General features: G+C 47.3%; 1 protein-coding gene across 14 annotated transcripts in view; it reads left to right on the forward strand.

Moving 5' to 3' along the window:
* GRAMD1B (GRAM domain containing 1B) overlaps positions 1–14,816 on the forward strand; it is a 96,027-nt gene that overhangs the window by 46,298 nt on the left and 34,913 nt on the right. For 10 of the 14 annotated variants that reach the window (XM_032201894.1, XM_032201897.1, XM_032201895.1 and 7 more), the window contains 2 exons: positions 10,994–11,204; positions 12,732–12,752. In XM_032201894.1, the coding sequence (XP_032057785.1) occupies positions 10,994–11,204; positions 12,732–12,752 (232 nt within the window). The remainder of the gene's footprint in view (positions 1–10,993; positions 11,205–12,731; positions 12,753–14,816) is intronic. The other 4 variants (XM_032201888.1, XM_032201889.1, XM_032201892.1 and 1 more) reach the window with 1 other exon arrangement.

Consider the following 14,816-nt stretch of genomic DNA (forward strand, 5'->3'; position numbering starts at 1 on the left):
TGAGAGAGGTGCGTGCAGGCAGAACCAGTCAATGTAAAATGAGTTCTGCAACTCTTGCACCAAGTGGGAACTGGCAGCTTTGCCCTGGTAGCTTAAGGAAGCTCAAAAGCTTCCTTAAAGGTCCCTAGAGATCCTCTTCTTGGTGCAGTGTTATCAAAGCACCAGAAAACAACGTGTCTTCGTAGTGACGTGAATGGTGCTGCAAAGAGCCAGAAACATACCCAGAGTGTTTCTCCTTCTGAGAGTTCTTGGTTGAATTTTGCAGATGTAATTAAGTTCCTGAAACATGTGAAATGTCGTGTGATTTTTCAAATTACCCAGAACTTTGCCTTTTGCATTCCACCCCAGATAAGCTTAAGAAGCTTTTCTCCAAGTAGGTCTTGCATTTTTACTACTGCTCTTACAGTGCTTGTGGAAGCACAACTTTCTTTGGATTCTTCTTTTATCCTGTCTGTCTGAAGATCGGGTAGGTCATAAACTCATGTGCTGTACCTATCCTACCACTTCATGACCTGCTTTGAGCTTTGATGTGCTCTCTGTGCTTCCAGATCAGAAGTAGCCATCATACTCAATTTCCTACAAGCCTTTGGGTCAGTGGAGCTCTTGTGACCACTGCAAACCTGAATCTCGTTCAAACCTTCATGGTCATTCAGACCAAACATGCCCAAAGGCTTAGAGGCAGAGACTCGCACTTCCAGCTATTTTCATGCAAAATTAATATGAAAAAATCATAGACAAAAACATAAAACAAAACGTGACCATTCAGATACCTCCTCTGAAGGGGAATGCAAAGTGTAAGAACTGCCTGAACTGACTGTTGCTTGAGGTACAGAACGGAATTTAGAAAAACACAAAGCCTTGCTTAATATTGTTTTCCACAGACGGATAATCTAGTCTTTAAGAATTAGTTACAGTGGTTAGCGTTGTTTACATCCAACAATGCACCTCTCTCATCCACTCAGTTTGTCTAGCTTCAGCTTTCAGCACTTGGTACTGTTGCACTTCTGTTAGCCAGTATTTCTAATCTGTCTTCCAGGTGAACATTTAAAGCTTGCCATTCCTTGACCTGCTGTGTGTGTTGAATGGATTCAGTGCCACTATCTCCTCTTTAAATGCTTTGGTGAGGACCCCAAGACTGCTGCATGTTGATTTCTCCAGTTGCAAAGCAGACTCATAGACCTGTTTTACTGATAAACACTGAAACATGGTCCTTTGAACCAAAAATCAGTTGGTTCTCTGCAAAACTGGAGAGGTCTGTGTTGGCAGAAGGTCAGTGTGTGTAGACAAGATGGTGCAGGGTTTGGCACTAATTCTTCGTTGCCAGTTGTTATTTAGCAGTACAACTTACCCTGTTAAAGATGGGTTTCCACAGAGGTAGAAAACTCTGGGACTTGCAGAATTATGAAGTCTGAAGTCAGATGGTACTGGGTGAAGTGACAAATGCCATTGTCAGTGCTTGTGATTGTATTAAGGCCTATTTTTGGTTCTCTTGATAGATCTCAAATGCTTGTAAACACATCATTATATGAAAAACTTCACTGTCTCGTTTTAACAAAAGATTTTCCCCATGAGCGCAGAAAAATCCTTGGGAACACAACCTGAACAAATGTGTGCTAATGGAATCAGAGGAATAAAACAGGTTTCAGAGGAATAAAAACAGGTTTGCTTTTATGAAGTTAGGTTTTGTAAGCCAACTTTATGTTTGGGATGAGAGTTGATGTGTTTTGGACACTTGTTGATTGGCAGCACTGTAAATGGAGAAGGTGTAGTAACAAGCTTGGTCCCAAGAAGAATATCACAAAATTAACATAAAGCTGATTATTCTCTTAATGATACAGTGCATTTGTTAAAATGGTGGCCTACACACAGGGAGTGCATGCACGTGTGCGTGCATTCTTTCAGTAATATTAAAAAATTGGTGGTATTGGTGCACTGTACCGATTCAGATAGGTGCCTGATGATGATATTTTCAGTTTAAAGTCATGCACAGCATCTGAACTGCACAGTGGCATGTCTGCTGGTGCAGATCATTGATTATTCGGAGCAGAGCACCTCCACTGATTTTGATTATAGTGAAATGCTGGATAATCAGCCTTCTGGAGAGATGGTCTTTGGGGATGTTAGCGCTGAAAGCTGTGACTGATTCTGGAGAGAAGAGAAAATGTTCAGCCCAGTTTCAGTGTCTGGAGTGGGTAAAATGCAACACAAGGAGGCAGCAGGCAGAGCAGCACGTGTTTACATCGCTTAACTTTAGCTTTGGCTCCTTCTGTTGGCAGTGGGGAGCAGAAACTCCCCATGGGGTCATTCACAGCATCTAAGTGTGGCCATTGACTCCAGATTTAGGTACTCTGAGTCATGCTCTAGACCACAGGGAACTCTCAAACCTTCAAGGTAGGTGATGAGAATACGGTTGCAGAGGCTGCTGAGGAACAGAAGAGTCACAAGGTGTGAACCGCTGGAGCCCAGCTGGTAGAGGAACCTCTCTGGGTACACTGTAAGGCTTGGCCATGCTGGAAAGTGTGTGCACACTGAGAGCCCCAAAGGACACGGTACTTTCACCCGTGGACACTTGTGCTTCAAACCAAGGGTGCTGTTGCTACAGGAACCAATTCTGGAACAGCTCTGCACCATTTCCTTGTGCAGACAAGGTCTGATTTCATTTGCTGGAAGGAAAAGTACAACCTTGTGTGTTGTTTTGCTTTCTTTTTCATCCTTCACCCTACAGAATTTACACTGGACTAGAAGAGCCCTTGAGAGGGACTGGGACCCTGCTCGTGTTCTGGCACAAAGATGCTCCTGAGCAGCAGTGGAGGCATACAGCAGTGTGTGTGTCCTCCTCCAAAGCATCATTTACTGATGCTTCAGCAGAGTTGTAAACTTCCCTCAGTGTATTTCTTTAAAAACCCCAGGCCTGTTTATACAGGGGGAGGCACGAAAAATTAAACCAAATTAGCTTCCTAGGTGAAGTAAGCCAAATTAAGTTGAGGTCACCTTAATTTTGAATGTGCCCTCACAGTGTTTAATTCAGTTTAGATAATCCACTTTGCCAGTTAATTAGGGTTTAATTTTCCTGACCGTTCTTGTATCGACACGCTTACAGGTTTCGAAACTTTCTCCCACACATATGAACAGTCCGGTGTGCGCGCAGGGAAGACGAGCGTATTTTTTTTTTTTTTTTTTTGTAACCTGTAGGATCTTAACTTGTAGGCTTTGCCCAACTTTAGGAACAGCGCCTAAAAACGACAGGTATAACGGGGGGGCTCGGGGGGAAAAATCGTGAGCTCTCTCCCTTCCCCGTTTGTTCTCTCGGGGCAGGGATGGCTAACGAAGGCGTGAAGGGGCTCGCGTTATGTAAAGCGGCAGCCCACTGGCTGCGTGCACGCGCGCGCACGCGTGTGTGCGCGTGCAGGAGCGTGTGTGCAAGAGCCAGCAGTGAGGGGAGAGGCTCCCAGCCCTCGCTAGAGCCGCACAAACAATCATAAGCACAAAGAGCGGGGCGGGGGGAGACGAGAGGCCGAGCCATGGCAGGCACCCGAGCAGCGTGCGAGGCGGCCGGGAGAAAGGGCTGTGGGTGCCCATGAGCACCCCACGGCCCTTCTTCCCCCAAGGAAGGGCTCTGCCATGGTGCAAGGGGTGAGCTCCCTCCCACCCCACCCTCGCTCTCCACCCTCGCCACGCACAAGTGCATGAATGAATGAATTCCTAGCTGCTCCGCGCCGCGCTACGGTCCCTAATGGCTACCAGGTTAGTGTTACTCTCCTGTTCCTTCTGCTGCTGCCTCTCTTCCTCTCCGCTCCATGCTGCCTGCGGTCCCCGGCCGTGCGCCCGTGTACGTGTGTGCATGTCTGCGTGTGAAAGACAGAGCCCGAGGGCTGCGTGTGCCGGGCTCAGCGCAGGTTTGCTGAGCAAATCTGTCGCCCGAGACGTGCGCTTTCAAGGCAGATTAAATCTGGAGTCCATGTTGGTTGCTGCTGCTGCTGCTCCTTTCTGTTCGGGGGACTTGAAAGCAGACGGCGTGACATCATGTTGCAGAGATGCTCCGTTTCTTTTCCCTTTCCCAGCCCGATTCCTTTCTCCCTTGTTCTCCCCCATGCATGCGCCGTGCCGCTCCTGCAGCGGAATTGCTTAAAGCAGCCTTTTCAATTGTTTGCAGCAGCCGATGATCAAATCTGATGGCTGCTCGCGGCTCCCCTCACCCCTCCTCCTTCCCCCCTGCGCCTCCTGCCTGCCCCATCCCCCCGGCCCAAGGGGCAGATGTTGCTCTCCAGCATCTGGGCAGATGGAGAGAGGCAGGAGGGGGCTGAAGGGGGCTCAACTGGCGCTGCGTCACCCTCACCGGAGGGTAGCTGGAGTTGCTGCAGAAATATGGTGTATTTGTTTGCCCATGTGCTCCCTCGCTCTATAAAGGTCTCGGAGCATGCACGCTGCTGCCCTGGGTCTGCTTTGCATTCCTCTCTGTGTTGATGTGTTTGCGTTGATGGGGAGAGACGGAATTTGTTTTCTGCCACTTTATCAGGCTGTCCTCCAGAGTCTATACAGGTGGCTGTTATTTTTTTTTTTTTTTTTGGCGGGGGACAGCAGTAGGAATTGAGGGCTTGTTGCACTCTGCATAGTTATGGGCAGTGAGAATTTGATGAATCCCCATTCTCTAAAAATATTGCTTCTCCTTAGATTACCGGTGACTAGCATCGTGCAGTCCATCATGGAAATCACTGATTCAGGAAAGAGAATGTATCCCTGTTTCTTTGCTCCGTTAGTCACGTGCATCTTCAGGACAATTCCTTTCGAAGCTGGTAGATTTACAATGGAGCTTGTGGTTTTGGCTCAGTAGGATAGAAGGAAATTCTAAATTAAATCTCATCGGTGCAATAATTCCAGATGCCCAACATTATGCCAAGGGAAATCCCCAACTGCCCCTGCCACTGAAAGCCAGAAAGCTGGAGATAAAGCAAGAGCATATGCCGTGTGGGGACAAGCCTGAATCAGGGCCTGGGGACAAAGGACTGCATGTGTGTCTCTTGCACTGATGGTTTGTGACGCTTCTCGGTATCAGCTGCTGCCCTTGGCCCTCTCTATTTTTAACTTTCAGCTGGACAGTGCTGCTGCATGGTTAGAGCAAAGGAGAGAGAGACTGCGTGGAGGATATCAGGGTGAGGGGATGTGAAATTGCTGCATTGTTGTGTTCAGAATGGTAAAAAGATGGAGTGCCAAGGGATGAGCAAAAGAAATCAGTTTGGTCCCAGCACTGGAGATCGCAGCATCTTCCATTAATTCCTGAAAGCTGATGATCAGCAGGAGTGAGTGGGCAGCTGCAGAGCTCTAGCTTTGTCTTCCAGTCCTTAGAGACACAATATCCCTTTATACCCCCACCTGTCACTGATGAGATGTGTTGTGTGGGTACGCCAGGCATTTATTTGTGATTTGTGAACCCCCTGCCACAGGACTGGATTGTGTTAAAGAGGATGCTACCTGTGCTGGGGGTCAAGGCCTCTCTGAGGTGGTTGAAGTGATAGCAGGAGATGGGCAGAAAGGAAGAATGTTTGTGCTCTTCATGAGGTAATGCAGGAACGGTATCACACACGTGCCCTCATCCAAAACCACGTATGGATATTCATCATTAGTGAATGTTAATGATCAATAAAAATGCATGATTATTGCATTTTTCTTACTCTCCCTTGAAGAGACATGCAAGGCACTGAAGACAACATCAGATATTGCAATTCCTGCTGTTAATTACAGGAGCCATTGTCGTGGCTATGGGGAGGAGAGGAAACAAAGCCCCAGCCTGTTCCTCTTTTGGAGGTACAGCTGCAGGCTGAGTGACCTGCAGGTGACCACGCCAGGGCTGGCTCTGGAGCACACATGCTGCCAGCTTCATGGGGATGTGGAATGCTTTTTTTGCATTATTTCCATTTTATTGCTTCCCAGCTTTCGTCTTATTATTCATCGTACTTTGTTCCGTGTGGTTTGTCTCCCTGCAGAGTAAATGTAACCGTATTAATTTGTGGGTGATGAAGAGGTTTAGAATATAATTTATAACACATTTTTGGTTCTCTGCAGATTAATGATCCTCTCTAACATATGCCACTTGTATTATTGGACAGCATGATTAAGATCTGTCTTGTTCTATTTAGAAAACATGTTTCATTTTTTTTTTCTTGGAATTTTTGTAACAATTCAAAGTAGGAAGGGAGCGGTGGAGGGATTGTTTCAAACAACACAGTGGGAGTTTCCGTACGGTATGAGAGCATTTGTCCATCAGAATCGCTAGGCTGTCTCCAGTGGTAACCAGTATCAGATGATTCGGAGAAAGACAATGACATTGTTAATAATACATTTGGCCAACCTTGCGGTGCTGCATATGTGCAGAAGTCAAATTCCTTCCTAACACTTGCAGTGATTTGCTAATCCCCTGAAGCACAATAATTGTGTTAATTTTATCTCATGAATATGTAAGCGTGCTATTGAATGTCATAGGAGGAAGAAACCATTCTGTGAAACTTCAAAATAATCGGAGTAATGCTTTGACAAGGATGGACTTCAGGGTTAAAAACTAGTTGCTTAAAAAGCATGCAGAAAGTATACTCCTGCTATTGTTTTCAAAGCAATTGGCACGAAACACTGCTCACTGTCTGTATAGCCCTACCGTTGTTATTGGTTTTTCATTTAATGCTTTAATGCTTTATCTTTTTTTTTATTGGGAGATGTAATATAAGTATAGCCTTTTGTTACGTCATGGCAATAGAGCAATGGCAAGCCCAGGGATATATGGGGGTTTTCATTCGTAGATTATCAATTTGAAGCGCCTGTAGGTTGGTGATGACCAAAAGTTGTTACCATCTGCTTGCTGTTTGGTAGACTGCATAATGAGTTTCTGAACCTCATCTTTTTCCAGTGATGTCAGACTGTATCACAGAGAAGTATCTTTGTAGGCGTCTAATTAACCCCCTTACTAGCTCTTTCTGAGGAGAATTAACTCCTTTTGTACTCCAGGCAGGCTTGAGGTGCCTTTTTGACCTTGTGCTTTTCCTGCCCTTTTCCAGGCTCCACCAGTACACTTCTGCTTTATGCGGGAGGATATCCTTCGGTCTTGCTTAGGAAAGTGGGAAAGCACAGGCTTGGCTTTGTTCGCACCCTCGGTTTCAGTGGGTCTATATGCAGAGCTAAATATACGCTTAAGTTCTCTGCTGGTGTGTGGATGCAGTGCTCAGCAGTTTGCAGAATTAAGCCTGGCATTTGCAGTGCTGTTGGTAACAGTCCTGGGCCTCGAAGAGCTTACGGCCAGGTGGGTGCCGTGGTGCAGGGAGGTACGGGCACCTTCGGCAGCTGTGCTCTGCTGAAGCGAGTTCTTTGGAGAGCTGTGGCAATCTTGGAGGCTGCGATTAGCTTTCCAGATCAGGACTTTCTTCAGGAAGTCTGAGGGGGTTACAAATATGCTGCAGGAAATGGTGTCGCAGAGCTGTTTCTGCCTTCTGGGAAGCTGGTGATCACAAAGAAACAGGGAGCGCTGCGTGGCTGGAACTGCACTTGTTCAGATGAGCTGCCCTCCTTACAAATCCTTTGGTGCACTTGGTAACACAGCGATTACGACTGGCTAAATTCACGTTCTGCAGCTGTGAGATTGAAATGGATTTGCTCAGTGTCTTAAGCTGAGCTGATTGCTACCTGCAAGGAGAGCCCCGAGCTGCTGCGGCACAGCACGGCCCCGGCTGCGAGCCCTGGTGTGAAGAGGCTGGGGCTGAGCCTTGCTGCACGAGTGGCTTGGGAAAAACCTACTGCAAGGTACGTGTCCTGAGCCCAGGGACGGTGGTGTGGTCATTTCGGAGGGCCTCGTAGGGTGGACAAACTTTGGTCTCAGTTCAGGGCTGCTCATCCTCCATGTGGCTGATGGCCTTGGCCCCTTCCTAGCCACGCTGCTGTTGCACATGTTATTTTTAGCCGTCAGATGAGGCGTTTCTGTGAAACACCGTGCAGCCCCAAGGCATGAGAGGTGCTGTGCCGAGGTGCTTTGCTTCACATGCTCCACGCGGGGGTTCCCCCTAGGAGCTGGGGCCGCCTCTCGGCTGGGCTTGTTTGTGCTCTGTGCCTGCCTCGGTGCGGTGCATTACTAAAGGCTGCGCTGCAGGGGTGTGGGGGGCCCTGAATGCTCTCTGGTCAATTAGTTCTGTAAAGCATTATTTATTACTATTATTTATTTTTTTTTTTTTCGAAGTGGGTCAAGCCATTTTGGCATTTCAGGCGTTGATTCCTGGTTCAATTGCAGGCCCCGGTCACTATGGCAACTGCAGCAAGCGTTCGTCATGGCTGTTCCTTGGGTCGGGTTCAAGCTTCGGGACGGAGCGGGAGCAGGGCGAGTTTTGAGGGGCTCAGGGCCGGGGGCGAGCGGGACGGAGCCACGGGGGGCTGCTGCTGGGCCCACTCTCGCCACGGCAGCGGCTGCCTGAGTGGCCTCCTCCCGTCCTTCGTCTCTCATGGCCTCCTCCTGTCCTTCATCGTGCACGCACCGGCAGAGCCCTTGCTGTGAAAAACACTCCACATTGTCCGGCCATCAGATAGGAGGAGGAGGATTTGGACCTCCCGTGTTTGATCAGCTCTTGGCCGCTGACTTAGGAGACAGCCGAAGAAGGCACCCTTAAAGCTCTCTTCTGTTCCTGTCACTGCAAAGGTGATGATCCCCGTAAACCTAACGCGATTTATACGGATGGAGTTAGTTTTTTTAAGCGGGCAGGAGATGCTAAGTGAGTGGAAAACAAACTCAAAGCCAGAGTCTGCTCGGAGAGATTCCGCTTGGCAGAGCTGGCACCGAAGCGTACGGCTGTGGCAGTGCGAGCTGAGCCTGGGCAAGCATGTACGTGCCAGCTTTAAGCTACTCAGTGCTGATGCTGCTCCTGTGAAGCTGCAGCGCCATGGGTTACGCAGCCAGGCCTGAAAAACCCACTGGAGGAGCTTTGCGAGTCCTTGAGTGATCAGCTTGAGTTGGCCTCCATGGCTGCACAGCGCCTAGCAGGACCTGAGCTGAAGGCGGCTCCAAAGCATGCATCGTGCTCAGAGTGAGAGAACCAAGACTATATTTTCCACATCTGTGTGTGAGTGCATACTGAAGCAAGTATTAACGTATTTATTGCAGCCCACAAAAGGCAAAATCTGTCTCATTTCTCATGTGATCACAACTTGGGTGAGAGTACCAAACTTTTTAATGGCTTGCATCTTGAGTTTCACATGCACGTGGTGATTCTGTACCCAGTTTTGAACTAGTTATTTGTGCTTTAGTAACAGGCAAAACTCAGTGCACTTTCATAATTGTAACCTACAGGCAAGCAGGGCTGTGACTGAATTTGACTTGGTCTTTGAAGCTTCAGCTTGGCTGAAGCTGAAACTCAGAGTGAAACTTGTGTGTGTGAACACCCACAAACTGAAAGCAAGAAGGAGGTTGTGCTTGAAAAACTCAAGTTTTGTTGAGCTGTAGTAAGAAACGGGTATGTCTGCTCAAGCAAATCTAGTGCAGTGACATGTGACTCAGGAACGATCGGTTCAGATTCTGTCTTGTAATTCTGGGGACCTCTCAAATCAGTTTATGTTGAGTCAAGCGTGCTGGGGCAAGATTTAGGAAATCTGCTGTAACACCAGATAAGCAATTACACACCACACCACGAACAGGAGCAATGTAGCCTCAGGATCTGGCGTTCTTAATAACCATAGGAATGGCAATTCAAAATCATTTTCATCCGTGGAAGTACTTCTAATGAGCTGCAGGATTTAGTGCCATATGCACAGCACCACGTGCACATGGTTGGTGATAGTGCTTGGTATATGTAGATGCCACTATGCTGGGTTGTTAAAAACTGTGCATCTTGAATGTAGCCAGGAAAAGTAGCAGCAGGAGAGCAGAAAGAGCGAAATACACATTTTAACTGGAACAGCTGAAAGTCTGGGAAGAAACCCGATACTTTTGTACGTTTTAATAAGCCAAAAAGACCCTGGTAATTTCACTTCATGATATACCTAAACTGTTGCAGGCACTGTAACATTTCCAGTATAAAATGGATGCAGCATGTGGTATTTTGAGGAGTCTGGCAGGAAAAAAGGTATCAAGGAGAAGGAACAGTTGGGAAATCTGATTTTTCCTGTCTTATTCTGAGATTGCTGCTCTGTTCTATATAAATACATATGTAACTGGCTTTCTGGTTTAGGTGTTAGGGCATTGGCTGAAGGTAAGGGAAGAGAAACTCCATTCCCCTGTTTTGTGATTACTGTAAATCTCTGAAAGGTCTTGCTTTTGCCCTGATATGAAAGGGGTATTTTTTTTTCTTTCTTCTTTTAACTTTTTGCTTTTTCAAACCATGAAAGCTTTTAAGTTACGGCAAAACATTTTCATCCCCAGCTCTAACTGGTGTGGGAAAGGATGATTTGGTACAGGAAGTCATGACTGCATTGTCTGTGACTGGTGTCCCATATGCCTCCCCTCCCAATGCCCCAAGGGTTTTGATGACCTTTAATGGAGTGTTTCCTAAAAGATAAGATCCCGTTTCTGCGCATGCTGTTAAGAAGGGGCACAGTTGCTGATATAAAAAGTAAAGGAGGGATGGGGTGGGACTATGTCTCAAATACACTGACATCTCCCTTGTTCTTGAGCACAAGTGTAGGTTTTCTAAGCTCAGATCATCATTTTAACATCTCAGAGCCTTACAGGAGAGAATGAGTTCATTTTCTCATTAATTTCTCTGTGGGCAGATCAATTGAAAGGTGGGTGGAAAAAGACACTGACAGGCAGCTGAAGTTCTCTCTGCCACCAGTAAATGATGCCTGTCTACTGCATGATTTTACTGGGGAGATCAGTAACAAGTGTGGCATGGGGTGCGTTGCTTCAGGAAGCCAGATTTATCTTTTGTGTTACTGGAGAAATCTGTGGGTAATGCTTCACCTCAAGGGAGGGTGCAGTTGCTTTCTCTTTGAGCTGAAGGTTAACACTTGTGTTCTTTCTTTCTTTTTGCAGTACTGCCAGTAACTCAAACCGCAGCACGCCTGCCTGCTCCCCCATCCTGCGCAAACGCTCTCGGTCCCCAACACCGCAGGACTCCCAAGGAGACACCATGGTGGAAAAAGGCTCAGACCACTCATCAGACAAATCCCCTTCCACGCCGGAGCAGGGTGTACAGCGGAGCTGTTCCTCTCAGTCAGGCCGCAGTGGGGCCAAGAACTCCAAGGTGAGGAATGAGCAAATAACTTTGGTCAAGGTGTACATTTGTCCGCTGCTTTAAACTCTAGTGTGGTACACTGGTTTTGTTCAGTGCCTTTTTTACTTCTGGCTAACTCTTCTCCTTCTTCCCCCATCATAATTCTGAAAATTCTCCTAACTGGGAGCTGTTTGGGTAGGTCAGACTTCAGTGCACCTCCATCATCCTTTCAGTGAACTCAGTCCAGGAATTGCTGATGGCTTGTACTGCAGCTCCGTAATGGCTTTGGTAGGCTAATCTTTTTGCAATCAAGGCCCTGTTTCCTTGGAAGGCTCTGTGATTTTAAGCAAGACCTTGAAAATCAGCTGTTGCAATCACTTTTTATCAACTGGATCGTGAAGGGTCATGAAAGAAATGCTCCTCTGTGCAGACAGCCCGCAAAGGGTCCATGCGTTTCTCCAGTCCTGTCTAAGCCCCGTGTTGAGATGAGGTTTAAATTGCACAAAATCAGTCTGCCAGTCCTCTGCACGTTGACTTTTACGGGTGCAGTATTACAACTGTCTGACAAACTCCATGGAAATCTTGGCTGGGTAGATGCTACTTTCCCTAGGGAAGTATTATGTCTTTCGACAGATGGTCTTAGAACCAGTATCAGCCTTTGTTTGCCATACTCAGAGGAATAGGGCTTCAAGTTTGGGGACCCTTGATTTTCTGTGAGCAGTGGGACCTGGTAAAGCATGCTAGTGCCTTGGGAACCAAGCATAACCTTTGACTATAACCCTGATGTCAGTGGTGTATTATAAGATTGCTGTCAGGAGCACTTGCATTTTTCCAGCTTTATGAAGTATTTCAGCCTGAACGACTTCCCGGTGTCACAGGTGGCAGAACAGCATAACTCTGATGGCTTGTGTGAAATGAGTTGTGGGATCTTTTACCCAATTTATTGCTGGATTGCACAAAAAGTCTTCATTCACTCCTCTTTGTGTTCACTGTCAGCAGAGAAAACAGGACTCCCTAGCCACGAAGGGAGGAGTATGTGTGCTCAAAAGGGGGCAAAGGGTTTTTTTCAAGATGATTCATTTGAGACCAGTCAGTTCCGAGGTTGCCTTGAGGTCAGACTTCTTCCTGTGCACACAGTAAACTACAACCACCGCCCAGGATGGTGGATGGCAGCCTCATGATGGTGCTGTCAGCCTTGTGCGCTTGGGCAGTCTGTCCCCAAAAGAAAGCCATGCGCTTTGAGGAGGCAGGCAGGATGCAGGGCACACTGTGTTTGTAGATGGGGTCCGTCAGGAGAATCACGTCCTTGGTAAGGGGTGTTGCAGAAATGAGTTGCATTGCCCTGGCCCATGATGTGCTGTGATTCAAGGCCATGGGAGGGTGATTCTTGCCAACAGAGGAACTGTTAGTAATTCACGGTGCTTTTAACAAGGAAGGGGGGGGATACAATGCTTTCTGATGGGTTTGTGGGTTTTCCTTCTCTTGATTTGTGAGGTAATTTTTCTTCTTTCCTTAATTTCTCTCTTTTCATTCCTGCATGCTTTCTCTCCGATTAAGTCACACAAGCGCCTCTCCAAAGTAAGCCTTCTTTTTTCTCTCCTGTGCCCCACTGTAGAATTGTCTCATCACGCAGAAACCCTCCCCGTGGTACTGAGCAGTGACTCCAGTAAGGCATTCTCCTGGTGCGGCTGCGAGAATGCCAGCAAGAGCTCACCCCGATGCCTGTAGCTGAGAAGCTGGTTTCACTTATATCACTGGGATCTCCTTAATATTTGCTCACATGGTGCGAAAAGTGGCCTGTTCCTCACACTCCTTCAATTACTTCCAAAGAATTTTAGGCTTCATTTTAAGATTTGCTTTCTTTCTCCCTTAAAAATAGTTGCTGTCTTTACAGGGAGAGATCTGCTGGCTCTGGTGGGCTGAACATAATCCCTTCTCTTTCATCTCTTCTTTATGCCTTTTAGAAATGGGAGTCGATCTCCGTAACTTCTTGCCTGCTTTTTTATGATGAAGACTAGAGAGGCCATTGATCTCAGTTTACTGACCTTACATGTTTTTTCTGTGTGATGTAAATATTAAAGATCAGTGATTTCAAATGAACCCAGCTTAAACCTGTTAGAACAGACCTGTCCCAAATGAATTGTGAGAATTCATGGGCTCGCTCTGAAAGGTAATAGTAGAAAATCCCTCTGTGGGTGCTTGGATTGGAGATAAGCTCATTTGAGACGTGATCTCAAATCTCTGTGCTACCCTCAGAAGAGTGTAAAAACCAGAAACGCTGATGGGATGCTTATTGGACAGAGTGCCAGGCTGCTGGCATTTCCACGTGTGTATGCAAGTTGAAACCAGAATGGCTTGGATGGCTTCTCGATCTACTAAATCAATGTCTTGGCTTTTCCCCAGTTGATGCCTTGGATTTAATTCCAGGCAAGTTGCTAGTTAGCAGCGAAGTTGACAGTACTGGCTTACAGTTCCCTTTGTCAGAACGCCCCGTGTAGCCAGCCCTATCTTGCATGATTGCTGGTGTCTGCTGGGAACTTCTCCGTATCTTTCTTTAGACAGCTCGTCTTTTGCATGGTAATTGTAGCTTGGATGCTACAAATGAGGACTGTGGGACTAAAGGTGAGGTGTGAAACAACTTCTATGGAAAATGCAGGGCTGGAGTAGCAGAGAGTCCCGAAAGGATTCTGGTGAGTAGGGAGAGGTGTGTGGGTAGGGCAGGTCATGTTGGGCTGTGGCAGGCTGGAGGTGCCTTGCCAAGCTGTGGAGAGATTTGTCAGGAGAGGTGGGAAGAGCATTGGCATGGAGCGGTGTGCATGCAAAGCACATTTTTACGGGTACTGGGATGTGCTTGCAGCCAGCCCCTTGCTTTTCTAAGAGGAAAAATACTTCACTGCAGTTAGAGAAACAAAAGGGAGGTGGACCTGAGGTGGGTTCAGTGCAAGGGTGGATGCACGATGCAGAGAGGGGGATCCTGGGCTTGACCTCTGCCAGCATGCGTCAGAGCCTCCTGCCCCAAACCCCTTCCCCAGCTGAAGGGTGAATCTCATCCTGAGCTCCACAAAGCCGCCCTTCCTGGAACAAGAGAGTCTGGCATCCCCTGAATCCTCTGATTCTCCCCAGGCAGATGAAGATACCTGTTCAAGACGGGGAAAGGCTAGGAACAAAGAACTGAAGGGTAAAAACTTAGAATCTCCTTTCTCAGCCTCTTCTCCTCTCCCCACCCCTCTTCTGCAAGAAGAAAAAGTCTGATTTTCCAACCTGTCTCGCTGATGAAACGAAACAGCTTGAGCCCATGAGTTTGATGCTGTGTTTATACAATTGCTGACAGTTCTGCTTGAAGTCCCTTGCCCTCTTTTTGTCTGTTGCGTTAATTGTCATGCTGCAGTGTTGCCATCAGAGGGAGTGCTTCACCAGGAGTTTTTAAGCACTGGATTACATCTGTAGGGAATCTTTGGAGCTTTTCCATGCAATCCACCAGTGTGGCATGGCCCAAACCACCTAAAGGCCTGTGTCAGCCTTAAGCTTTTACTGGCAAGCACTGCTGCTCCTGGGACAGCTTTCTGCACTCAGGGAATAAAAGAGTTTTGTTTGCAGCTAACAGTGAAATACATGTTTTTTAACCTCTTTTGCTCTTGCCCA

The sequence above is a fragment of the Aythya fuligula genome, chromosome 22 (genome assembly GCF_009819795.1).
Source record: "Aythya fuligula isolate bAytFul2 chromosome 22, bAytFul2.pri, whole genome shotgun sequence".
NCBI lineage: Eukaryota > Metazoa > Chordata > Aves > Anseriformes > Anatidae > Aythya > Aythya fuligula.